At 51.1% G+C, this 25,873-nt stretch overlaps 1 protein-coding gene across 1 annotated transcript in view; it reads left to right on the top strand.

Annotated features, from left to right (window-relative positions):
* LOC137323434 (mannose-1-phosphate guanyltransferase alpha-A-like) overlaps nt 1–25,873 on the top strand; it is a gene marked incomplete at its 5' end in the record, with an annotated part of 55,779 nt that overhangs the window by 5,147 nt on the left and 24,759 nt on the right. Inside the window, 5 exons of the mRNA XM_067986906.1 lie at nt 9,638–9,741; nt 10,776–10,968; nt 17,307–17,366; nt 21,027–21,157; nt 23,182–23,196. Of these exons, the coding sequence (XP_067843007.1) occupies nt 9,638–9,741; nt 10,776–10,968; nt 17,307–17,366; nt 21,027–21,157; nt 23,182–23,196 (503 nt within the window). The remainder of the gene's footprint in view (nt 1–9,637; nt 9,742–10,775; nt 10,969–17,306; nt 17,367–21,026; nt 21,158–23,181; nt 23,197–25,873) is intronic.

The following is a 25,873-nucleotide window of genomic DNA, read 5'->3' as shown; positions in this document are numbered from 1 at the left end:
CCAGTGCCGCAATGCGGTTTGTCAGTAGCTGCAGCTGGATACATTTCCCGCACACATGGTCGTCAGGGACACCGGAAGGGTCCCCGATTTCCCACATAGAGCAGGAAGAGCATAACACGAGGCTGGGCTGTCCTGACATGACTTACCCTTTAACTAATTAATTCAAATTAAATGAATCCCACCAATTTCACTTCAATTAAAAGGTCTACTCAAGGGCCCTTGCTGAACAGCAGTCCCCCACTACACAACAGAGACCAGAGAATCCACAAACTCTAACCTTAGACAAATTCAGCAGGAAAATACTCACCAGCCAATCACTTACCTCTTCCTTGGTGACGTCCCACTTTGGATTACTTTTTGCTTCTTATTTATCTTCGGTCCAGGAGTTAAGTCCCTGAAAACAAAATATAAAATCGAACCTACCCTTTAAATTCCCTCTACCCCCCAAAAGGTTAGAGGAGGTGGGAGGGTGGGAGTCACTACTAGTGTAGTGTCTCGGGTTTAGCAACCGCTCCACCTATATACGGGTACCAATGAATTGGCCCCGCCCCCTGCCTTTGAAAAAGCCGCGAAGCTCCTTCCCCGCTGGGGAAAAAGACTCACGTAGGTGAGTTTAATTACTCACCTCAGGCCTCCGCTGCTCCCTTAATCGACTCGCCGCCGCTCCCACCGCTCCAACCAGGTCCGCTCCTCCTTCCCCGCTGCCGACCGCTCTGTGGGAGAGAGAAAGAAAGGCTTCTCCTCCGCCACTGTCGACGCCAGAGTGAGACCAGAGCGGGGATAGAAGCAGCGCGGAGAGAGTGAGAGTTCAGTCAGTGAGTGGGGGGAGAGAGTGAGACCAGAGCGGGGATATAAACAGCGCGGAGAGAGCGAGAGTCCAGTCGGTGAGTGGGGGGGGAGAGCGAGACCAGAGCGGGGATATAAACAGTGCGGAGAGAGCGAGAGTTCAGTCGGTGAGCGGGAGAGAGTGAGACCAGAGCGGGGATATAAACAGCGCGGAGAGAGCGAGAGTTCAGTCAGTGAGTGGGGGGGGAGAGTGAGACCAGAGCGGGGATAAAAACAGCGCGGAGAGAGTGAGAGTTCAGTCGGTGAGTGGGGGGAGAGAGTGAGACCAGAGCGGGGATATAAACAGTGCGGAGAGAGCGAGAGTTCAGTCGGTGAGCGGGAGAGAGTGAGACCAGAGCGGGGATATAAACAGCGCGGAGAGAGCGAGAGTTCAGTCGGTGAGCGGCGGGAGAGTGAGACCAGAGCGGGGATATAAACAGCGCGGAGAGAGTGAGAGTTCAGTTGGTGAGTGGCGGGAGAGAGCGAGACCAGAGCGGGGATATAAACAGCGCGGAGAGAGTGAGACCAGAGCGGGGATATAAACAGCGCGGAGAGAGTGAGACCAGAGCGGGGATATAAACAGCGCGGAGAGAGCGAGAGTTCAGTCGGTGAGCGGCGGGAGAGAGCAAGACCAGAGCGGGGATATAAACAGCGCGGAGAGAGCGAGAGTTCAGTCGGTGAGTGGGGGGAGAGAGTGAGACCAGAGCGGGGATATAAACAGCGCGGAGAGAGTGAGAGTTCAGTCGGTGAGCGGCGGGAGAGAGTGAGACCAGAGCGGGGATATAAACAGCGCGGAGAGAGGGAGAGTTCAGTCGGTGAGCGGCGGGAGAGATCGAGACCAGAGCGGGGATATAAACAGCGTGGAGAGAGTGAGAGTTCAGTCGGTGAGCGGCGGGAGAGAGTGAGACCAGAGCGGGGATATAAACAGCGCGGAGAGAGTGAGAGTTCAGTCGGTGAGTGGGGGGAGAGAGTGAGACCAGAGCGGGGATATAAACAGCGTGGAGAGAGTGAGAGTTCAGTCGGTGAGTGGTGGGAGAGAGTGAGACCAGAGCGGGGATATAAACAGCGCGGAGAGAGTGAGAGTTCAGTCGGTGAGTGGGGGGAGAGAGCGAGACCAGAGCGGGGATATAAACAGCGTGGAGAGAGTGAGAGTTCAGTCGGTGAGTGGGGGGAGAGAGTGAGACCAGAGCGGGGATATAAACAGCGCGGAGAGAGTGAGAGTTCAGTCGGTGAGCGGGAGAGAGTGAGACCAGAGCGGGGATATAAACAGCGCGGAGAGAGTGAGACCAGAGCGGGGATATAAACAGCGCGGAGAGAGTGAGAGTTCAGTCGGTGAGCGGGAGAGAGTGAGACCAGAACGGGGATATAAACAGCGCGGAGAGAGCGAGAGTCCAGTCGGTGAGCGGCGGGAGAGAGCGAGACCAGAGCGGGGATATAAACAGCGCGGAGAGAGTGAGACCAGAGCGGGGATATAAACAGCGCGGAGAGAGTGAGACCAGAGCTTACTCTGAGAGCGAGACTCTGAGACCAGCGGCAGAGTTCGGGGTGACGTCACCAGTCAGAAAGTGACGCGGCACAGGGGAGGCAGCTGATTGGTGAGTAGGTTCAGGTGAGTATTTCTACCATTTTACTGTAAGTAAAGTAATAAGAAAGGGAAGGTCTGCAGGTTTTATAGCAGGTCATGTTTTTTTTAGTGAACCTAGGTCCTTGGTACAGTTAACATTTTCTAATTTCAACGTAATTTAAAAGGGGTAACTCAGCTAAGGCAAGTCATGGCAGCAGACCTCGCACCCGTGATATGCCCCTCCTGCAAGATGTGGGAAGTCATGGACACTACCAGTGTCCCTGCCGACCATGTGTGCGGGAAGTGTGTCCACCTGCAGCTACTGACCGATCGTATCTCGGAGCTGGAGCTGCGGGTGGACTCACTGTGGAGCATCCGCGATGCAGAGAAACTCGTGGATAGCACGTTTAGCGAGTTGGTCACACCGCAGGAAAAGGGTGTACAGGCAGGAAGTGAAGAGGGGACCACCAGGCAGAGTAAGAGGTGCAGGCAGGTAGTGCAGGGGTCCCCTGTGGCCATCCCCCTCTCAAACAGGTATACCGTTTTGGATACTGTTGGGGGAGATGGCTCACCAGGGGAAGGTGGCAGCGGCCAGGTTCATGGCACCGTGGCTGGCTCTGCTGCACAGGAGGGCAGGAAAAAGAGTGGCAGAGCTATAGTGATAGGGGACTCGATTGTAAGGGGAATAGACAGGCGTTTCTGCGGACGCAACCGAGACTCCAGGATGATATGTTGCCTCCCTGGTGCAAGGGTCAGGCATGTCTCGGAGCGGCTGCAGGACATTCTGGAGGGGGAGGGTGAACAGCCAGTTGTCGTGGTGCATATAGGCACCAACGATATAGGTAAAAAACGGGATGAGGTCCTACAAGCTGAATTTAGGGAGTTAGGAGTTAAACTAAAAAGTAGGACCTCAAAGGTAGTAATCTCAGGATTGCTACCAGTGCCACGGGCCAGTCAGAGTAGGAATGACAGGATAGCTAGGATGAATACGTGGCTTGAGAGATGATGCAAGAGGGAGGGATTCAAATTCCTGGGCCTTTGGAACCGGTTCTGGGGGAGGTGGGACCAGTACAAATTGGACGGTCTGCATCTGGGCAGGACTGGAACCAATGTCCGAGGGGGAATGTTTGCTAGTGCTGTTGGGGAGGGTTTAAACTAATGTGGCAGGGGGATGGGAACTGATGCAGGAAGTCAGTGGGAAGTAAAGTGGTGACAGAAACAAAAGGCAGTAAGGGAGAGTGTACAAAACATGACCGGACAGATGGTCTGAGAAAGCAGGGCAAAGACCAAGGGAAGTCTAGATTAAACTGCATTTATTTCAATGCAAGAAGTCTGATGGGCAAGGCAGATGAACTCAGGACATGGATGGGTGCATGGGACTGGGATGTTATAGCTATTACTGAAACATGGCTAAGGGAGGGGCAGGACTGGCAGCTCAATGTTCCAGGGTACAGATGCTATAGGAAAGATAGAGCAGGAGGTAAGAGAGGAGGGGGAGTTGCGTTCTTGATTAGGGAGAGCATCACGGCAGTAGTGAGAGGGGATATATCCGAGGGTTCGCCCACGGAGTCTATATGGGTAGAACTGAAAAATAAGAAGGGAGAGATCACTTTGATAGGATTGTACGACAGACCCCCAAATAGTCAACGGGAAATTGAGGAGCAAATATGTAAGGAGATTACAGACAGCTGCAAGAAAAATAGGGTGGTAATAGTAGGGGACTTTAACTTTCCCAACATTGACTGGGACAGCCATAGCATTAGGGGCTTGGATGGAGAGAAATTTGTTGAGTGTATTCAGGAGGAATTTCTCATTCAGTATGTGGATGGCCCGACTAGAGAGGGGGCAAAACTTGACCTCCTCTTGGGAAATAAGGAAGGGCAGGCGACAGAAGTGTTAGTGAGGGATTACTTTGGGACCAGTGATCATAATTCCATTAGTTTTAAGATAGCTATGGAGAATGATAGGTCTGGCTCAAAAGTTAAAATTCTAAATTGGGGAAAGGCCAATTTTGATGGTATTAGACAGGAACTTTCAGAAGTTGATTGGGAGAGTCTGTTGGCAGGCAAAGGGACGTCTGGTAAGTGGGAGGCTTTCAAAAGTGTGTTAACCAGGGTTCAGGGTAAGCACATTCCTTATAAATTGAAGGGCAAGGCTGGTAGAAGTAGGGAACCTTGGATGACTCGGGAGATTGAGGCCCTAGTCAAAAAGAAGAAGGAGGCATATGACATGCATAGGCAGCTGGGATCAAGTGGATCCCTTGAAGAGTATAGTGATTGCCGGAGTAGAGTTAAGAGAGAAATCAGGAGGGCAAAAAGGGGATATGAGATTGCTTTGGCAGATAAGGCAAAGGAGAATCCAAAGAGCTTCTACAAATACATAAAGGGCAAAAGAGTAACTAGGGAGAGAGTAGGGCCTCTTAAGGATCAACAAGGTCATCTATGTGCGGAACCACAAGAGATGGGTGAGATCCTAAATGAATATTTCACATCGGTATTTACGGTTGAGAAAGGCATGGATGTTAGGGAACTTGGGGAAATAAATAGTGATGTCTTGAGGAATGTACATATTACAGAGAGGGAGGTGCTGGAAGTCTTAACGCGCATCAAGGTAGATAAATCTCCGGGACCTGATGAAATGTATCCCAGGACGTTATGGGAGGTTAGGGAGGAAATTGCGGGTCCCCTAGGTGAGGTGCCTGAAGATTGGAGGGTAGCAAATGTTGTGCCTTTGTTTAAGAAGGGCGGCAGGGAAAAGCCTGGGAACTACAGACCGGTGAGCCTGACATCTGTAGTGGGTAAGTTGTTAGAGGGTATTCTGAGAGACAGGATCTACGGGCATTTGGAGAGGCAGGGACTGATTAGGAACAGTCAGCATGGTTTTGTGAGAAGAAAATCATGTCTCACGAATTTGATTGAGTTTTTTGAAGGGGTAACCAAGAAGATAGATGAGGGCTGTGCAGTAGACGTGGTCTACATGGACTTTAGCAAAGCCTTTGACAAGGTACCGCATGGTAGGTTGTTACATAAGGTTAAATCTCACGGGATCCAAGGTGAGGTAGCCAATTGGATACAAAATTGGCTTGACGGCAGAAGACAGAGGGTGGTTGTAGAGGGTTGTTTTTCAGTCTGGAGGCCTGTGACCAGCGGTGTGCCTCAGGGATCGGTGCTGGGTCCGCTGTTATTTGTTATTTATATTAATGATTTGGATGAGAATTTAGGAGGAATGGTTAGTAAGTTTGCAGATGACACCAAGATTGGTGGCATTGTGGACAGTGAAGAAGGTTATCTAGGATTGCAACAGGATCTCGATAAATTGGGCCAGTGGGCCGATGAATGGCAGATGGAGTTTAATTTAGATAAATGTGAGGTGATGCATTTTGGTAGATCGAATCGGACCAGGACCTACTCCGTTAATGGTAGGGCGTTGGGGAGAGTTATAGAACAAAGAGATCGAGGAGTACAGGTTCATAGCTCCTTGAAAGTGGAGTCACAGGTGGATAGGGTGGTGAAGAAGGCATTCGGCATGCTTGGTTTCATTGGTCAGAACATTGAATACAGGAGTTGGGATGTCTTGTTGAAGTTGTACATGACATTAGTAAGGCCACACTTGGAATACTGTGTACAGTTCTGGTCACCCTACTATAGAAAGGATATTATTAAACTAGAAAGAGTGCAGAAAAGATTTACTAGGATGCTACCGGGACTTGATGGTTTGACTTATAGGGAGAGGTTAGATGGACTGGGACTTTTTTCCCTGGAGAGTAGGAGGTTAAGGGGTGATCTTATAGAAGTCTATAAAATAATGAGGGGCATAGATAAGGTCGATAGTCAAAATCTTTTCCCAAAGGTAGGGGAGTCTATAACGAGGGGACATAGATTTAAGGTGAGAGGGGAGAGATACAAAAGGGTCCAGAGGGGCAATTTTTTCACTCAAAGGGTGGTGAGTGTCTGGAATGAGCTGCCAGAGGCAGTAGTAGAGGCGGGTACAATTTTGTCTTTTAAAAAGCATTTGGACAGTTACATGGGTAAGATGGGTATAGAGGGATATGGGCCAAGTGCAGGCAATTGGGACTAGCTTAGTGGTATAAACTGGGCGACATGGACATGTTGGGCCGAAGGGCCTGTTTCCATGTTGTAAACTTCTATGATTCTAAGATTTGTGGCAGGTCAGAAGATTGGACAGAATATAAAAAACAGCAAAGAATGAATGAAAGAATAATAAGGAGAGAGAAATTAGAGTACGAGAGAAAGCTAGCTAGAAATATAGAAACAGATAGTAAGAGTTTCAACAGGTATTTAAAAAGGAAAAGAGTAAGTAAAGTGAGTGTTGGTCCTCTAGAGAGTGAGTCTGGGGAATTAATAATGGAGAATAAGGAAATGGCGGATGAATTGAACAGATATTTTGCGTCCGTCTTCACTGTAGAGGATACAAATAACATGCCAGAAATAATTGTGAATCAAGAGGTGAAAGGGAGGGAGGAACTTAAAACATTTACAATCACCAGGTTCTGAAAAAAATATTAGAACTAAAAGCTGACAAGTCCCCAGGTCCTGACAGACTTCATCCTCGGGTCTTAAAAGAAGTGGCTGCAGAGATAGTAGATCCATTGGTGTAAATTTTCCAAAATTCCCTCGATTCTGGAAGGGTCCCATCAGATTGGAAAATAGTGAATGTAACTCCTCTATTCAAGAAAGGAGGGAGACAGAAAGCAGGAAACTACAGGCCAGTTAGCTTAACATCTGTCATAGGGAAAATGCTAGAATCTATTATTAAGGAGGTTATAGCAGGGCACTTAGAAAATCTCAGTGCAATCAGGCAGAGTCAACACAGCTTTGTGAAAGGGAAATCATGTTTGACTAATTTATTAGAGTTCTTTGAGGAAGTAACAAGCAAAGTGGATAAAGGGGATCCTGTGGATGTGGTGGACTTGGATTTCCAGAAGGCTTTTGACAAGATGCCACATCAAAGGCTACTACACAAAATAAGAGCTCATGGTGTAGGGGGTAACATATTAGCATGGATAAAGGATTGGTTAGCTAACAGGAAACAGAGAGTAGGCATAAATGGGTCATTTTCAGGTTGGCAAGATGTCACGAGTGGAGTGCCACAGGGATCAGTGCTGGGGCCTCAACTATTTACAATCTATATCAATGACTTGGATGAAGGGACCGAATGTATGGTTGCTAAATTTGCTGATGACACAAAGGTAGGTGGGAAAGTAAGTTGTGAAGAGGACATAAGGAGTCTGCAAAGGGATATAGATAGGTTAAGTGAGTGGGCAAAAATTTGGCAGATGGAGTATAATGTGGGAAAATGTGAACTTGTCCACTTTGGCAGGAGGAATAGAAAAGCAGTATAGTATTTAAATGGAGAGAGATTGTAGAACTCTGAGGTACAGAGGGATCTGGGTGTCCTAGTACATGAATCACAAAATGTTAATATGCAGGTACAGCAAGTGATTAGGAAGGCAAATGGAATGTTGTCATTTATTGCAAGGGGAATGGAATATAAAAGTAGAGATGTTTTGCTCCAGTTGTACAGGGCATTGGTGAGACCACATCTAGAATACTGTGTGCAGTTTTGGTCTCCTTATTTAAGAAAGGACATAATTGCTTTGGAGGCGGTTCAGAGAAGGTTCACTCGACTGATTCCTGGGATGAGGGGGTTATCTTATGAGGAAAGGTTGGACAAGTTGGGCCTGTATACACTGGAGTTCAGAAGAATGAGAGGTGATCTTATTGAAACATATAAGATCCTGAGGGGACTAGAAGGGGTAGATGCTGAGAGGATGTTTCCCCTTGTGGGAGAGACTAGAACTAGGGGCCACAGTTTAAAAATAAGGGGTCTCCCATTTAAGACGGAGATGAGGAGAAATGTTTTCTGTCTGAGGGTGGTGAGTCTGTGGAACTCCCTTCCCCAGAGAGCGGTGGAGGCAGGGTCACTGAATATTTTTAAGGCTGAGTTAGATCGATTCCTGATTAACGAGGGAGTCAAAGGTTATAGTAGGTCGACGGGAAAGTAGGGTTGAGGTCACAATCAGATCAGCCATGATCTTATCAAATGGCAGAGCAGGCTCGAGGGGCCGAATGGCCTACTCCTGCTCTTAATTCGTATGTTTGTAAAATGGAATCTCTCTCGAGGGATGTGGTGCCTCTGATCTTTTTCAAACAATTACATTTTGGTTGCATGTTTGAAGCCTATACTGAATGTGCTCAGAGGGTAACGGTGTGGGACTGAGCCCCTCGAGGTTGCGGTTATTGTAGTGACTCTGTTACTGGGCCAGTAATCCGGAGATCGTGAGTTCGAATCCCACCCTGGGCAGTTTGAGAATTTGAATCCAGCTTCAAAATCTGGGAATAAAAAATCGTATCCGTTGACTCCAGCTGGACTGTGTGCGTGTGGATATCCGACTGAGGACAGAATTGACTTGGATTGGGTACCCCCCGATGGTCAAACAGTCTGTTTACATTCCGTGTCTAATCCACACATCAAACAACAGCAACTTGCATTTATTTTGCGCCTTTAACATAGTAAAACCTCCGAGGCACTTTACAGGAGTGATTATCAAACAAGAATTGACACCGAGCCACGTAAGGAGTTATTAGGGCAGGTGACCAAAAGCTTGGTCAAAGGCGCACCTTAAAGGAGGAGAGAGGCGGAGAGGTTTAGGGAGGGAATTCCAGAGCTTCGGGCCCAGGCAGCTGAAGGCACGGCCGCCAATGGTGGAGTGATTAAAATCGGGGATGCGCAAGAGGCCGGAATTGGAGGAGCGCAGAGATCTCGGAGGGTTGTAGGGCTGGAGGAGGTTCCAGAGATACGGAGGGGTGAGGCCATGGAGGGATTTGAAAACAAGGATGAGAAATTTAAAATCGAGGTGTTGCCAGTCCAGGAGCCGATGTAGGTCAGTGAGCACAGGGGTGATGGGTGAACGGGACTTGGTGCGAGTTAGGATACGGGCAGCGGGGTTTTGGATGAGATCATGTTTATTGAGGGTGGATGACAAATCAACAGTCAGCAGTTGGGTGAGGCACTGGAGGGCGGGCAGGGCCCCTGGAACCCGTCGCCCAGCACAGGCCAGCGTCTCTGAGAGGGCAGAGGGGAATTGACACTGGTCCCTGCGGCTGGGATCATGGCCTCATCACAGTTGGATGTCCATTTGAGAAAGTGCCGAACCCGTCTGTGTCGAGATCATCAGCCTATTCACTGACCTCGTTCTGAAACCCCCTCCTCTCTCTTTCTCTGTAGGTTCCAAACATGAAGGAGATTTTACTGATTGGTTTTTACCAGCCGAGCGATGAATTAAACCGTTTCCTTTTGTCAGCCCAGCAAGAATTCAAAGTCTGTGTAAGGTAAAGAGAAATCTACCAATAAACCACTGAGTTTATTGAAATGTAATTTGCACGCACTCTCGGGCGTGTACAGATTATACGGTACATTCCAGGCACACTGTATTTCAAGCTATGGCCTGATAGAGCACTGTACAGTGTGAGTGTCGCTCTCTCAGACTGTCTGGGCTTTGTAATTCGACATTGTATTCACTTGGTTGATGGCTGCTTTGAACCTGGGAGGTTTCTGCAGATCAGAAATGGTCGGGGTCCCAACAGTCAAGGACTCGGCACATCTCCCCAACCCGACAGCACCCTCTTAACTAGGACTCACTGCTCCTCTTCCTGCCATTCCTTATCCACCTCCCACTTCTCTCTCTGGGAAACCCACTGCCTCATGGTTATGGAGCAGCCTCTAATGTGGAACTTCATCGAAGGTTTCAGATAAGTCGAGGAGAAGAAAAAGATTATACATCCTTCGAGAGGGTGCAGAGGAGATTTACCTGAATGGTTCCAGGGATGAGGGACTTCAGTTATGTGGAGAGACTGGAGAAGCTGGGATTGTTCTCCTCGGAACAGAGAAGGTGAAGGGGAGATTTGATCGAGGTGTTCAAAATCATGAAGGGTTTTGATAGAGTAAATAAGGAGAAACTGTTTCCAGTGGCAGGAGGGTCGGTAACCAGAGGACACAGATTTAAGGTAATTGGCAAAAATCCAGGGGAGAAATAAGGAAACATTTTTTTACGCAGTGAGTTGTTCTGATCTGGAACGTGCTGCCTGAAAGGGCGGTGGAAGCAGATTCAATAATAACTTTCAAAAGGGAATTGGATAAATACTTGAAAAGGAAAAATTTACAGGGCTCTGGGGAAAGGGCAGGGGAGTGGGACTAATTGGATCGCTCTTTCAAAGAGCCGCCACAGGCATGATGGGCCGAATGGCCTCTTTCTGTGCTGTATGAGTCTATGATTATTTGATCCGTTGAAGCTTGTAAGAAAGTTGGGTTTCGAATGAAAACAACCGTTAATAAGGAACTCCTTCCTCTTGCCTCTTGTTCACAGATATCTCCAAGAATACGTAGCTCTAGGGACTGGTGGTGGCCTGTATCACTTCCGAGATCAGATCCTATCGGGAAGCCCGGAAAAGTTCTTTGTCATGAACACAGACGTTTGCTCGGAGTTTCCACTGATGGAAATGATGGAATTCCAAAAAGCTCGAGGGCAAATCAACTCATTCGTCATGTTGGGGACGACAGTAAGAAAACTGCTGTGGTTTGTTATATCAAGACTGGGAGATTCCCATTGGACTAAAGTTTTCTTCCAGATGTGAACTTTCTAATAATGTCCTGCAGCATGGCAAGTGTCTAACGCACTGCTTCATGGAGTGCTCAGGGTAGGGCTAGTCATCATCATTCCCCAGTGAGAGAGAGCAAGACGGAGAGAGAGAGAGAATGAGAGAGGGAGAGAGAGGGTTGATGGAGAGAGGGAGAGAGAGGGTTGATGGAGAGAGGGGGTTGATGGAGAGAGAGGGCTGATGGAGAGAGGGAGAGAGACGGTTGATGGAGAGAGGGAGAGAGAGGGCTGAGGGAGAGAGAGGGTTGATGGAGAGAGGGAGAGAGAGGGTTGATGGAGAGAGGGAGAGAGAGGGTTGATGGAGAGAGGGAGAGAGAGGGTTGAGGGAGAGAGAGGGTTGATGGAGAGAGGGAGAGAGACGGTTGATGGAGAGAGGGAGAGAGACGGTTGATGGAGAGAGGGAGAGAGACGGTTGATGGAGAGAGGGAGAGAGACGGGTGATGGAGAGAGACGGTTGATGGAGAGAGGGAGAGAGACGGTTGATGGAGAGAGGGAGAGAGACGGTTGATGGAGAGAGGGAGAGAGACGGTTGATGGAGAGAGGGAGAGAGACGGGTGATGGAGAGAGACGGTTGATGGAGAGAGACGGTTGATGGAGAGAGGGAGAGAGACGGTTGATGGAGAGAGGGAGAGAGACGGTTGATGGAGAGAGGGAGAGAGACGGTTGATGGAGAGAGGGAGAGAGACGGTTGATGGAGAGAGGGAGAGAGACGGTTGATGGAGAGAGGGAGAGAGACGGGGATAGAGAGAGGGAGAGAGAGGGTTAATGGAGAGAGGGAGAGAGACGGGTGATAGAGAGAGGGAGAGAGACGGGTGATGGAGAGAGGGAGAGAGACAGGGATAGAGAGAGGGAGAGAGAGGGTTAATGGAGAGAGGGAGAGAGAGGGTTGATGGAGAGAGACGGAGAGAGAGGGTTGGTGGAGAGAGGGAGAGAGATGGTGATGGAGAGAGGGAGAGAGATGGTGATGGAGAGAGGGAGAGAGATGGTGATAGAGAGAGGGAGAGAGAGGGTTGATGGAGAGAGGGAGAGAGCAGGTTGATGGAGAGAGGGAGAGAGACGGTTGATGGAGAGAGGGAGAGAGACGGTTGATGGAGAGAGGGAGAGAGACGGTTGATGGAGAGAGGGAGAGAGAGGGTTGATAGAGAGAGGGAGAGAGACGATTTATGGAGAGAGGGAGAGAGACGGTTGATGAAGAGAGGGGGAGAGAGGGTTGATGGAGAGAGACGGTTGATGGAGAGAGGGGGAGAGAGAGAGGGAGTGAGGGTTGAGGGAGAGAGACGGTTGATGCAGAGAGAGGGTTGATGGAGAGAGATGGTAAGAGAGGGTTGAGGGAGAGAGGGTTGATGGAGAGAGGGAGAGAGACGGTTGACGGAGAGAGGGAGGGAGACGGTTGACGGAGAGAGGGAGGGAGACGGTTGACGGAGAGAGGGAGGGAGACGGTTGACGGAGAGAGGGAGGGAGACGGTTGACGGAGAGAGGGAGGGAGACGGTTGACGGAGAGAGGGAGGGAGACGGTTGACGGAGAGAGGGAGGGAGACGGTTGACGGAGAGAGGGAGGGAGACGGTTGACGGAGAGAGGGAGGGAGACGGTTGACGGAGAGAGGGAGGGAGACGGTTGACGGAGAGAGGGAGGGAGACGGTTGACGGAGAGAGACGGTTGACGGAGAGAGACGGTTGACGGAGGGAGACGGCTGACGGAGCGAGGGAGGGAGACGGCTGACGGAGCGAGGGAGGGAGACGGCTGACGGAGCGAGGGAGGGAGACGGCTGACGGAGCGAGGGAGGGAGACGGCTGACGGAGCGAGGGAGGGAGACGGCTGACGGAGCGAAGGAGGGAGACGGCTGACGGAGCGAGGGAGGGAGACGGCTGACGGAGCGAGGGAGGGAGACGGCTGACGGAGCGAGGGAGGGAGACGGCTGACGGAGCGAGGGAGGGAGACGGCTGACGGAGCGAGGGAGGGAGACGGCTGACGGAGCGAGGGAGGGAGACGGCTGACGGAGCGAGGGAGGGAGACGGCTGACGGAGCGAGGGAGGGAGACGGCTGACGGAGAGAGGGAGAGGTTTGACGGAGGGAGGGAGAGAGAGGTTTGACGGAGGGAGGGAGAGGGTTGACGGAGGGAGGGAGAGAGAGGTTTGACGGAGGGAGAGAGAGGTTTGACGGAGGGAGGGAGAGGATTGACGGAGGGAGGGAGAGAGAGGGTTGACGGAGGGAGGGAGAGGGTTGACGGAGAGAGGGAGACAGACGGCTGACGGAGAGAGGGAGAGAGAAGGTTGATGGAGAGAGACGGTTGAGGGAGGGAGGGAGAGAGACGGTTGAGGGAGGGAGGGAGAGAGACGGTTGAGGGAGGGAGGGAGAGAGACGGTTGAGGGAGGGAGGGAGAGAGACGGCTGACGGAGAGAGAGGGGGAGAGTCGGCTGATGGAGAGGGGGGGGGAGAGACGGCTGATGGAGAGAGGGGAGAGACGGTTGACGGAGAGAGGGGGAGAGAGGGAGAGTAACGGTTGATTGAGAGAGGGAGAGAGACGGTTGATTGAGAGAGGGAGCGAGACAGACGGTTTACGGAGAGAGACGGTTGATGGAGAGAATGAGAGAGAGGGTTGATGGAGAGAGGGAGAAAGGAGGTTTATGGAGAGAGGGAGAGAGAGGGTTTATGGAGAGAGAGGGTTGACGGAGGGAGGGAGAGAGAGGGTTGACGGAGCGAGGGAGAGAGAGGGTTGATGGAGCGAGGGAGAGAGTGGGTTGACGGAGCCAAGGAGAGAGAGGGTTGTGGGAGGGAGGGAGAGAGACGGTTGTGGGAGGGAGGGAGAGAGACGGCTGACGGAGAGAGGGGGAGAGACGGCTGACGGAGAGACGGTTGACGGAGAGAGGGGGAGAGATGGTTGATTGAGAGAGGGAGCGAGACAGACGGTTGATGGCGAGAGACGGTTGAGGGAGAGAGGGAGAGAGACGGTAAAGGGAGCGAGTGGGTTGATGGAGAGAGGGAGAGAGAAGGTTGATGGTGAGAGGGAGAGAGAAGGTTGATGGTGAGAGGGAGAGAGAAGGTTGATGGAGAGAGGGAGAGAGAAGGTTGATGGAGAGAGGAAGAGAGAAGGTTGATGGAGAGAGGGAGAGAGAGAGACGGTTGAGGGAGGGAGGGAGAGAGATGGCTGACGGAGAGAGAGGGGGAGAGTCGGCTGATGGAGAGAGGGGGGGAGAGACGGCTGATGGAGAGAGGGGGAGAGACGGTTGACGGAGAGAGGGAGCGAGACAGACGGTTGACGGAGAGAGACGGTTGATGGAGAGAATGAGAGAGAGGGTTGACGGAGAGAGGGAGAGAGAGGGTTGACGGAGAGAGGGAGAGAGACGGTTGACGGAGAGAGGGAGAGAGACGGTTGACGGAGAGAGGGAGAGAGACGGTTGACGGAGAGAGGGAGAGAGACGGTTGACGGAGAGAGGGAGAGAGACGGTTGACGGAGAGAGGGAGAGAGACGGTTGACGGAGAGAGGGAGAGAGACGGTTGACGGAGAGAGGGAGAGAGACGGTTGACGGAGAGAGGGAGAGAGACGGTTGACGGAGAGAGGGAGAGAGACGGTTGTCGGAGAGAGGGAGAGAGACGGTTGTCGGAGAGAGGGAGTTAGACGGTTGATGGACAGAGCGAGAGATAGAGAGAGCAAGTGAGACGGCTAATAGAGAGAGTCAGTTGATTGGGGGGTGACAGAGAGAGGTTTGACGGAGGGAGGGAAAGAGAGGTTTGACGGAGGGAGGGAGAGGGTTGACGGAGGGAGGGAGAGAGAGGGTTGACGGAGGGAGGGAGAGAGACGGTTGACGGAGGGAGGGAGAGAGACGGTTGATGGAGGGAGGGAGAGAGACAGTTGATGGAGAGAGGGAGAGAGAGGGTTGACGGAGGGAGGGAGAGAGACAGTTGATGGAGAGAGGCAGAGAGACAGTTGATGGAGAGTGGGAGAGACGGTTGATGGACAGAGCGAGAGAGACGGTTGATGGACAGAGCGAGAGAGACGGTTGATGGACAGAGCGAGAGACGGAGATAGAGAGAGCAAGTGAGACGGCTAATAGAGAGAGTCAGTTGATTGGGGGGGGGGGGGAGAGAGAGAGGCTTGACGGAGGGAGGGAGAGAGAGGCTTGACGGAGGGAGGGAGAGAGAGGCTTGACGGAGGGAGGGAGATAGACGGTTGACGGAGAGAGGCAGAGAGACGGTTGACGGAGAGAGACGGTTGATGGAGAGAGGGAGAGAAACGGTTGATGGAGATAGGGAGAGAGACGGAGGGGCGGAGAGACCGAGATAGAGAGAATAGAATAATCTTAATGAGTACTTTGCGTCTGTCTTCACAAAAGATGGGTATGATGCCAGGGTGGAGTATGAAATATTGGATGGGATAAACATAGTTGGAGAGTAAGTATTAAGGGGATGAGCATCTTTAGAAGTAGATAAATCACCAGGCCCAGATGAAATGTATCCCAGGCTGTTAAAAGAAGCAAGGGAGGAAATAGCGGAGGCTTTGACCATCATTTTCTGATCTTCCCTGGCTACAGGCGTGGTGCCGGAGGATTGGAGGACTGCTATCGTGGTACTGTTGCTTAAAAAGGGAGAAAGAGATAGACCGAGTAATTACAGGCCCGTCAGCCTAACCTCGGTGGTGGGCAAATTATTGGAATCGATTCTGAGGGACAGCATAAATTGTCATTTAGAAAGGCACGGATTAATCAAGGACAGTCAGCATGGATTTGTTAAGGGAAGGTCGTGTCTGACTAACTTGATTGAATTTTTTGAGCAGCTAACAAGGAGGGTCGATGAGGGTAATGCGTTTGATGTAGTCTACATGGATTTTAGCAAGGCTTTTGACAAGGTCCCACATGGCAGATTGGTCAAAAAAGTAAAAGCCCATGGGATCCAAGGGAATGTGGCAAATTGGATCCAAAATTGGCTCAGTGGCAGGAAGCAAAGGGTAATGGTCGATGGGTGTTTTTGTGACTGGAAGGCTGTTTCCAGTGGGGTACCGCAGGGCTCAGTACTCGGTCCCTTGCTTTTTGTGGTGTATATTAATGATTTGGACTTGAATGTGGGGGGCATGATCAAGAAGTTTGCAGAAGATACAAAAATTGGCCGTGTGGTTGATAGTGAGGAGGAAAGCTGTAGACTGCAGGAAGATATCAGTGGACTGGTCAGGTGGGCAGAAAAGTGGCAAATGGAATTCAATCCGGAGAAGTGTGAGGTAATGCATTTGGGGAGGGCAAACAAGGCAAGGGAATACACAATAAATGGGAGGATACTGAGAGGTGTAGAGGAAGTGAGGGACCTTGGAGTGCATGTCCACAGATCCCTGAAGGTAGCAGGACAGGGAGATAAGGTGGTTAAAAAGGCATAGGGGATACTTTCCTTTATTAGCCGAGCATAGAATATAAGAGCAGGGAGGTTATGCTGGAACTGTATAAAACACTAGTTAGGCCACAGCTTGAGTACTGAGTACAGTTCTGGTCACCACATTACAGGAAAGATGTGATTGCACTAGAGAGGGTACAGAGGAGATTTACGAGGATGTTGCCAGGACTGGAGAATTTTAGCTATGAGGAAAGATGGTATAAGCTGGGGTTGTTTTCTTTGGAATTAAAGAGGCTGAGGGGAGATTTAATTGAGGTGTATAAAATTATGAGGGGCCGAGATAGAGTGGATAGGGAGGACCTATTTCCCTTAGTAGAGAGGTCAGTGACCAGGTGGCATAGAGTTAAAGTAATTGGTAGAAGGATTAGAGGGGAGATGAGGAGAAATTTTCTCACCCAGAGGGTGGTGGGGGTCTGGAACTCACTGCCTGAGAGGGTGGGAGAGGCAGAAACCCTCAACTCATTTAAAAAGTACCTGGATGTGCACCTGAAGTGCCGAAACCCACAGGGCTACGGACCAAGTGCGGGAAAGTGGAATTAAGCTGGGTGGCTCTTTCTCGGCCTGCACGGACACGATGGGCCGAATGGCCTCCTTCTGTGCCATAACTTTCTATGATTCTATGAGAGAGTCGGAGATAGAGAGTGAGGGAGAGAGACAGAGACAGTGGGAGAGAGCGAGGATTAAGAGATGATGGTAATGCCTTTCAATCATTCTGCATCTTAAACGTGGCGGCTGCTACTATTTATTTATATTTTATGGGAGGTAGGAGGGTTGGTGAAGTTGGTTTATCAAAAAGGAAAATGACAGGTCGGGCCCAATGGCTGTTTCCTGTTTCTAAACACTGTCCTGTTGTTTCTCTGCAGGCAAACAGGAGACAGTCGTTGAACTACGGTTGCATCGTAGAGAACCAGCAGACGCATGAGGTGAGTGCTGCGCTGAGTCAGGCCGGCCGCTAAACCCTGGGAAAATCCCGCTGGAGATTGGGAACGTGCTCTGGGAGTGAGTGCTGCGCTGAGTCAGGCCGGCCGCTAAACCCTGGGAAAATCCCGCTGGAGATTGGGAACGTGCACTGGGAGTGCCGGCCTGCACATCATTTGCCACAGTCTGCTTCTATTGATTCATGATTCCTTCATCTCCCACGTTAAGGGAACTGTCGCGACGAGGGAGGGAGACTGGCGTTAAACCTTCCTGTCTGTTGCTCTCTGTCCTCCAAGAAATGGGTTGCAGAAGATCTCTATCTCCAGGGAGCTGGAATACAAAGGGGTGGAAATGATACTTCAGTTGTACAGAGCTCTGGTCAAACCCTAATTGGAGATACTGCATTCAACCCTGGGCACCGCACCTCAGGAAGGAGAGATTGGCCTTGGAGGGGGGGCAGTGCAGATTCACCAGAATGATACCGGGGATAAAAGGGTTAAATTATGAGGACAGGTTGCACAGACTTGATTTGTGTTCCTTTGAATATAGAAGGTTGAGGGGTGATCTGATTGAGGTGTTTAAGATGATTAAAGGATTTGATAGGGTCGATAGAGAGAAACTATTTCCTCTGGTGGGGGGAGTCCAGAACAAGGGGGCAGAACCTTAAAATTAGAGCCAGGCCGTTCAGGGGTGATGTCAGGAAGCATTTCTTCACACAAAGGGGAGTGGGAATCTGGAACTCTCTCCCCCTTGAAAAGCTGTTGGGGCTGGGGGTCAATTGGGGCTTTCTAGACAGAAATCGATAGATTTTTTTTGTCAGGTAAGGGTATTAAAGGATATGAAGCAAAGACGGGTGAATGGAGTTGAGATACAGATCAGCCGTGATCTAATTAAATGGTGAGATAGGCTCCACGGGCTGAATGGCCTCCTGTTCCCATGTTCCTGGAGAAGCTGGGATTGTTCTCCTTAGAACAGAGAAGGCTAAGGGGAGATTTGATCGAGGTGTTCAAAATCATGAAGGGTTTTGACAGAGTAAATAAGGAGAAACTGTTTCCAGTGGCAGGAGGGTCGGTAACCAGAGGACACAGATTTAAGGTGATCGGCAAAAGAACCAGAGGGGAGATGAGGAGACATTTTTTTACGCAGCGAGTTGTTCTGATCTGGAATGCGCTGCCTGAAAGGGCGGTGGAAGCAGATTCAATAGTAACTTTCAAAAGGGAATTGGATAAATACTTGGAAGGGAAAATTTGCAGGGCTCTGGGGAAAGAGCGGGGGAGTGGGATTAATTGGAGAGCTCTTTCAAAGAACCGGCACAGGCACGATGGGCCGAATGGCCTCCTCCTGTGATGTACGATTCTATAGGCCCTTAGTCCGTCCCACAAGCAAGATCACAGGATGACAAACGCCACTTGATCTCGTTCATACAGAACATCACCTTACTGTTGTCATACAGCTTATAAAATCCACCTGAGCAGGCAGACAGACCCTCACCTGAAGGACAGTACCTGTGACAGTGCAGCACGCCCTCAGTATCCCACTGCTCACGTCCTGGAGTGGGGCTCCAGCCCACGACTTTCTGACTATTTACCGGGGGAGGGGTTATTCTGGTTTTGTTTCATTTTTGCCCCTTTCTCATCTCCGTCTCTCTGGCCTTCACCGAGTCAGAGTGAGTACATAGAGCATTTTAAAAATTCATTCTCGGAGTGTGGGTGTGGCTGGCAAGGCCGGCATTTATTGCCCATCCCTAATTGCCCTTGAGAAGGTGGTGGTGAGCCGCCTTCTTGAACCGTTGCAGTCCGTGTGGTGAAGGTTCTCCCACAGTGCTGTTAGGAAGGGAGTTCCAGGATTTTGACCCAGCGACGATGAAGGAACGGCGATATATTTCCAAGTCGGGATGGTGTGTGATTTGGAGGGGAACGTGCAGGTGGTGTTGTTCCCATGTGCCTGCTGCTCTTGTCCTTCTAGGTGGTAGAGGTCGCGGGTTTGGGAGGTGCTGTCGAAGAAGCCTTGGCGAGTTGCTGCAGTGCATCCTGTGGATGGTACACACTGCAGCCACTGTGCGCCGGTGGTGAAGGGAGTGAATGTTTAGGGTGGGGGAGGGAGTGGGTGTTTAAGGCGGGGGAGGGAGCGGGTGTTTAAGGCGGGGGAGGGAGCGGGTGTTTAAGGTGGGGGAGGGAGCGGGTGTTTAAGGTGGGGGAGGGAGCGGGTGTTTAAGGTGGGGGAGGGAGCGGGTGTTTAAGGTGGGGGAGGGAGCGGGTGTTTAAGGTGGGGGAGGGAGCGGGTGTTTAAGGTGGGGGAGGGAGCGGGTGTTTAAGGTGGGGGAGGGAGCGGGTGTTTAAGGTGGGGGAGGGAGCGGGTGTTTAAGGTGGGGGAGGGAGTGGGTGTTTAAGGTGGGGGAGGGAGTGGGTGTTTAAGGTGGGGGAGGGAGTGGGTGTTTAAGGTGGGGGAGGGAGTGGGTGTTTAAGGTGGGGGAGGGAGCGGGTGTTTAAGGTGGGGGAGGGAGTGGGTGTTTAAGGTGGGGGAGGGAGTGGGTGTTTAAGGTGGGGGAGGGAGCGGGTGTTTAAGGTGGGGGAGGGAGCGGGTCTTTAAGGTGGGGGAGGGAGTGGGTGTTTAAGGTGGGGGAGGGAGTGGGTGTTTAAGGTGGGGGAGGGAGCGGGTGTTTAAGGTGGGGGAGGGAGCGGGTGTTTAAGGTGGGGGAGGGAGCGGGTGTTTAAGGTGGGGGAGGGAGCGGGTGTTTAAGGTGGGGGAGGGAGTGGGTGTTTAAGGTGGGGGAGGGAGCGGGTGTTTAAGGTGGGGGAGGGAGTGAGTGTTTAAGGTGGGGGAGGGAGCGGGTGTTTAAGGTGGGAGAGGGAGTGAGTGTTTAAGGTGGGGGAGGGAGTGGGTGTTTAAGGTGGGGGAGGGAGCGGGTGTTTAAGGTGGGGGAGGGAGCGGGTGTTTAAGGTGGGGGAGGGAGCGGGTGTTTAAGGTGGGGGAGGGAGCGGGTGTTTAAGGTGGGGGAGGGAGCGGGTGTTTAAGGTGGGGGAGGGAGCGGGTGTTTAAGGTGGGGGAGGGAGCGGGTGTTTAAGGTGGGGGAGGGAGCGGGTGTTTAAGGTGGGGGAGGGAGCGGGTGTTTAAGGTGGGGGAGGGAGCGGGTGTTTAAGGTGGGGGAGGGAGCGGGTGTTTAAGGTGGGGGAGGGAGCGGGTGTTTAAGGTGGGGGAGGGAGCGGGTGTTTAAGGTGGGGGAGGGAGCGGGTGTTTAAGGTGGGGGAGGGAGCGGGTGTTTAAGGTGGGGGAGGGAGCGGGTGTTTAAGGTGGGGGAGGGAGCGGGTGTTTAAGGTGGGGGAGGGAGCGGGTGTTGAAGGTGGGGGAGGGAGCGGGTGTTGAAGGTGGGGGAGGGAGCGGGTGTTTAAGGTGGGGGAGGGAGTGGGTGTTTAAGGTGGGGGAGGGAGTGGGGGTTTAAGGTGGGGGAGGGAGTGGGTGTTTAAGGTGGGGGAGGGAGTGGGTGTTTAAGGGGATGGGCTATCGATCAGACGGACTGTTTTGCCCTGGATGGTGTCGAACTTCCTGAGTTGCTGTTAGTCACCCAGAGCAGGGTGATTGTGGGTCCCCTCCTCCACCGGTGCACTGTTGTTACAGGAACCCTGATAATGACCCTCTTCTCTTCTCTGCTCTTCTCTTCTTCCCAGGTTCTTCATTATGTGGAGAAACCGAGCACCTTTGTCAGTGACATCATCAACTGTGGAATTTACCTGTTCACACCAGAAATTTTTCAGTACATCGGGGAAGTGTTCAAGAAAAACCAGCAGGACCTCTCCATGTAAGCACATCGTGTGTACGAGGGGCTTACACTCACAAAGACCCTTCCGCCAGTCAAATTGTGCTCATCAACAGTCTCCTGGCTGTTTCACAACACATCTCCCATCATTTAGGAAATTTTACGTGTCCCCCAGTTCTCCATCTCCTATCCCACCTCTCATCTCTGAGTCAGAACGTTCGTGGGTTCGAGCCCCACTCCAGAGACTTGAGCACAAAATCTAGGCAGACACTCCCAGTGCAGTACTGAGAGAGCGCTGCACTGTCGGAGGGTCAGTACTGAGGGAGCGCTGCACTGTCGGAGGGTCAGTACTGAGGGAGCGCTGCACTGTCGGAGGGTCGGTACTGAGGGAGCGCTGCACTGTCGGAGGGTCGGTACTGAGGGAGCGCTGCACTGTCGGAGGGTCGGTACTGAGGGAGCGCTGCACTGTCGGAGGGTCGGTACTGAGGGAGCGCTGCACTGTCGGAGGGTCGGTACTGAGGGAGCGCTGCACTGTCGGATGTGTCGTCTTTTGGATGAGATGTTAAACCGAGGCCCTGTCTGCCCTCTCAGGTGGCCGTAAAAGATCCCATGGTCGTTATTTCGAAGAGCAGGGGAGTTCTCCCTGGTGTCCTGGCCAATATTTATCCCTCAATCAACATCAGTAAAAAACAGATTATCTGGTCATTTATCTGATTGCTGTTTGTGGGATCTTGCTGTGCGCAAATTGGCTGTCACGTTTCCTACATTACAACAGTGACTACACTTCAAATAGTACTTGATTGGCTGTAAAGCGCTTTGGGACGTCCTGAGGTGGTGAAAGGCGCGATAGAAATGCGGGTCTTTCTTTCCCTTGTGAACCCGGCTCATTGCAGACCAGCTCCACAATTAGTTACTGATATAAAGGGGGTGTCACAAGGAAATACTTCCCTCTGCTTCACCCCCACCCCCAAAACAGGTCTTATACCCTATCATTAGATGATTCGGGTCTTAGATTTTGCCCTGAGAAGAGGTTAGCGGTTTGATACAATTGAGTGTTTTGCGAGGTCACTTCCGAGGACAGATAGGGAACAACCAGGTTGGTGTGGGACTGGAGTCACATACAGGCCCAGACCGGGTAAGGACGGCAGGTTTCCTTCCCTAAAGGACGTTAATGAACCAGTTGGGTTTTTACGACAATCCGACAGCTTCATGGTCACTTTTACTGAGACCAGATTGTTAATTCTGAGATTTTATTTTAACTGAATTCAAATTCCCAAATTGTTCTCTGGGTTATTAGTCCAGGCCTCTGGATTCCTGGTCCAGTAACATTATCACTGCACTAATGGAGACCGGAGCTCCAGACGGCCCCCGGGGAGCGGAGACCGGAGCTCCAGACGGCCCCCAGGGAGCGGAGACCGGAGCTCCAGACGGCCCCCGGGGAGCGGAGACCGGAGCTCCAGACGGCCCCCGGGGAGCGGAGACCGGAGCTCCAGACGGCCCCCGGGGAGCGGAGACCGGAGCTCCAGACGGCCCCCGGGGAGCGGAGACCGGAGCTCTGGTTCTGAATCCTGGGCTGACATCCTGACATCCAGTGGGATTGTTGTGTCCGGTGGGTGTGGGTGAGGTTGGCCCCCCCTCATTGTACGGGTAATGGGAGCCCATAATCTCCACCCCCACCACCACCGTATGGGACTAACCCACCAATCAGCTGGTAGAGAGATGGTTACGGCCATGGAAGGAGCATTCATGTTGATACAAAAACAATAACATCGCCACCCTGTCAGACTGTTAATCAGCCTGAGACTCCTCCCATTATTTCACACCATTCTCCAAGGGAAGAGTGTGGAGATATTAAAACAAGATCCCCTGGACTGCCATACCCCCCACGGCCCGATTTGTTATTCCTGTTCCATGCACTGAAATGTTTGTTTATCGCTGCTGCATTCCTGTTCCCCTGAAGTCTGTGTACGGGAGGCATATCTGTACTTTAGGAAGGCTGTCTCTCGTTACTCATCTGTTTCTTTCCCACTGTCCCTTTACTTTTGTCTGCCCTCCCCCCTCCACAGGTATTCTTACGTTGGGTAAGTTCGCCTGCATTAGAGTAGTGTGCTCTTTAGGGCTTGCTAATCCTAACACGTTCCCATCCAGGACTCATCACATCCAGCTCACACACTGCCCCATGTCCCTGCCTCCCCTTCACTGCATAACTGACAGAATGTACATCAGTTATCAAATCTCCATCAGGAAGGATATATTGGCCTTGGAGGGGGGGCAGCGCAGATTCACCAGAATGATACCGGGGCTAAAAGGGTTAAATTACGAGGACAGGTTGCACAGACTAGGCTTGTATTCCCTCGAGTTTAGAAGATTAAGGGGTGATCTAATCGAGGTGTTTAAGATGATTAAAGGATTTGATAGGGTCGATAGAGAGAAACTATTTCCTCTGGTGGGGGGAGTCCAGAACAAGGGGGCAGAACCTTAAAATTAGAGCCAGGCCGTTCAGGGGTGATGTCAGGAAGCATTTCCTCACACAAAGGGGAGTGCGAATCTGGAACTCTCTCCCCCAAAAAGCTGTTGAGGCTGGGGGTCAATTGGAAATTTCAAAACTGAGATTGATAGATTTTTGTTGGGTGAGGGTATCGAGGGATATGGAGCAAAGGCGGGAAAATGGAGTTAAGATACAGATCAGCCATGATCTAATTGAATGACAGAAGAGGCTCAAGGGGCTGAATGACCTCTTCCTGTTCCTATGTAACAAGCTCGAGGGGCTGAATGACCTCCTCCTGTTCCTATGAAACAGGCTCGAGGGGCTGAATGGCCTCCTCCTGTTCCTATGTAACAGGCTCGAGGGCTGAATGGCCTCCTCCTGTTCCTATGAAACAGGCTCGAGGGGCTGAATGGCCTCCTCCTGTTCCTATGAAACAGGCTCGAGGGGCTGAATGGCTTCCTCCTGTTCCTGTGTAACAGGTTCGAGGGGCTGAATGGCCTCCTCCTGTTCCATCAATCAGCAGTAATGGGGTCACAGGGGTCAGTCCTTCAGATTGGATGTTCTGCTGTTCCGAAATTAATCGACTGTCTCTGTTTCTCCTGTTGCTTTCTCCACGTTCCATACCCACCGTTTCTTTAACTTTTTCTCTCTTTTAATCTATCTCTATTTCTGATTCTCTTGCTGTGTGTGCTTGTGATTCTGTCTCTCTCAACTCTGTTTGTCTTTTTCTTTTGTGTGAATGTCTCTCTATTGCACACTTAATCCTAGGCTCTCTCCCTCTCCTTCATTTGTCTTTTTTCTCTTTTTTTTTCTGTTTCTCCTTTATTCTGTTTCTCTCACTTGTATGTGTCTTCCTCAATGTTTCTCCTTCTGTCTGTTTCTCGTCCTTGTCTTTCTTCACTCCACCATTGGCGGCCGTGCCTTCAGCTGCCTGGGCCCTAAGCTCTGGAATTCCCTCCCTAAACCTCTCCCCCTCTCTCCTCCTTTAAGACGCTCCTTAAAACCTGCCTCTTTGACCGAGCTTTTGATCACCTGTCCTAATATCTCCTTATATTTTTGTCTGATTTACATGCCTGTGAAGCGCCTTGGTACATTTTACAACGTTAAAGGTGCTATATAGATGCAAGTTGTTGTTGTTTCTCTCACTCTTTTTCTGTCTGTTTCTCTTTCTTTCTTTCACACACTCTGTCTCTCCCTTGTTCCCTCTCTCTGTCTTTCTCTCTCTCTGCCTTTCTCTCTCTCTGCCTTTCTCTCTCTCTCTGTCTCGCTGTCTCTCTCTGTCTGTCTCTTTCTCTCTGTCTGTCTCTTTCTCTCTGTCTGTCTCTCTGTCTTGCTCTCTCTGTCTTGCTCTCTCTGTCTTGCTCTCTCTGTCTTGCTCTCTCTGTCTTGCTCGCTCTTTCTGTCTCGCTCTTTCTGTCTCGCTCTCTCTGTCTCGCTCTTTCTGTCTCGCTCTTTCTGTCTCGCTCTCTCTGTCTCGCTCTCTCTGTCTGTCTCTTTCTGTCTTTCTCTCTAACTCGATCTCTGTCTTTCTGTCTCTCTGTCTCGCTCTCTCTCTCTGTCTTTCTCTCTCTCTCTCTCTTTCACTGTCTGTCTCTTTCTCTCTCTCTCTCTGTCTTGCTCTCTCTGTCTGTCTCTTTCTCTGTCTTTCTCTCTAACTCGCTCTCTCTGTCTTTCTGTCTCTCTGTCTCGCTCTCTCTCTCTGTCTTTCTGTCTCTCTGTCTCGCTCTCTCTCTCTGTCTCTTTCTCTCTCTCTCTGTCTTTCTCTCTCTCTCTCTGTCTTTCTCTCTCTCTCTCTGTCTTTCTCTCTCTCTCTTTCGCTGTCTGTCTCTTTCCCTCTCTCTCTCTCTCTGTTTCTCTTTGTCTCTGTCTCTGCCTGTCTCTCTCTTTCTCACCTGTGTGTGACTTTCTTGCTGTTACTCTACCTGCTTCCCCTTGCCTCCGTCCATGTCCCTCGGCCATATCTGGATGGGAAGTGGTTTGGATCTGTGGCTGTTGCATGTTCTGCCTTATTGAATGGAAGATTTGCAGTTTGACGTGCAGCAGGTCACAACAAGGAAGCTGGAGATTGAAATCTGGTAATAGAATGGGAATAAATGTAGGAAAGCCCTGAATCAGTAAAATCATAAAATAGAGAATATCGGTAATTAAATGACAGGGTCAGGTAACTGAAACAGTGTTACTGGGGCCCAGTGTAGAGGGTGGGAGTCACGCTGAGCCAGTGTAGAGGGGTGGGAGTGATGCTGAGCTCAGTGTAGAGGGTGGGAGTGACA

This window comes from Heptranchias perlo, chromosome 7, assembly GCF_035084215.1.
Source record: "Heptranchias perlo isolate sHepPer1 chromosome 7, sHepPer1.hap1, whole genome shotgun sequence".
Lineage (NCBI taxonomy): Eukaryota > Metazoa > Chordata > Chondrichthyes > Hexanchiformes > Hexanchidae > Heptranchias > Heptranchias perlo.
This window is presented reverse-complemented; position numbering and strand designations above follow the sequence as displayed.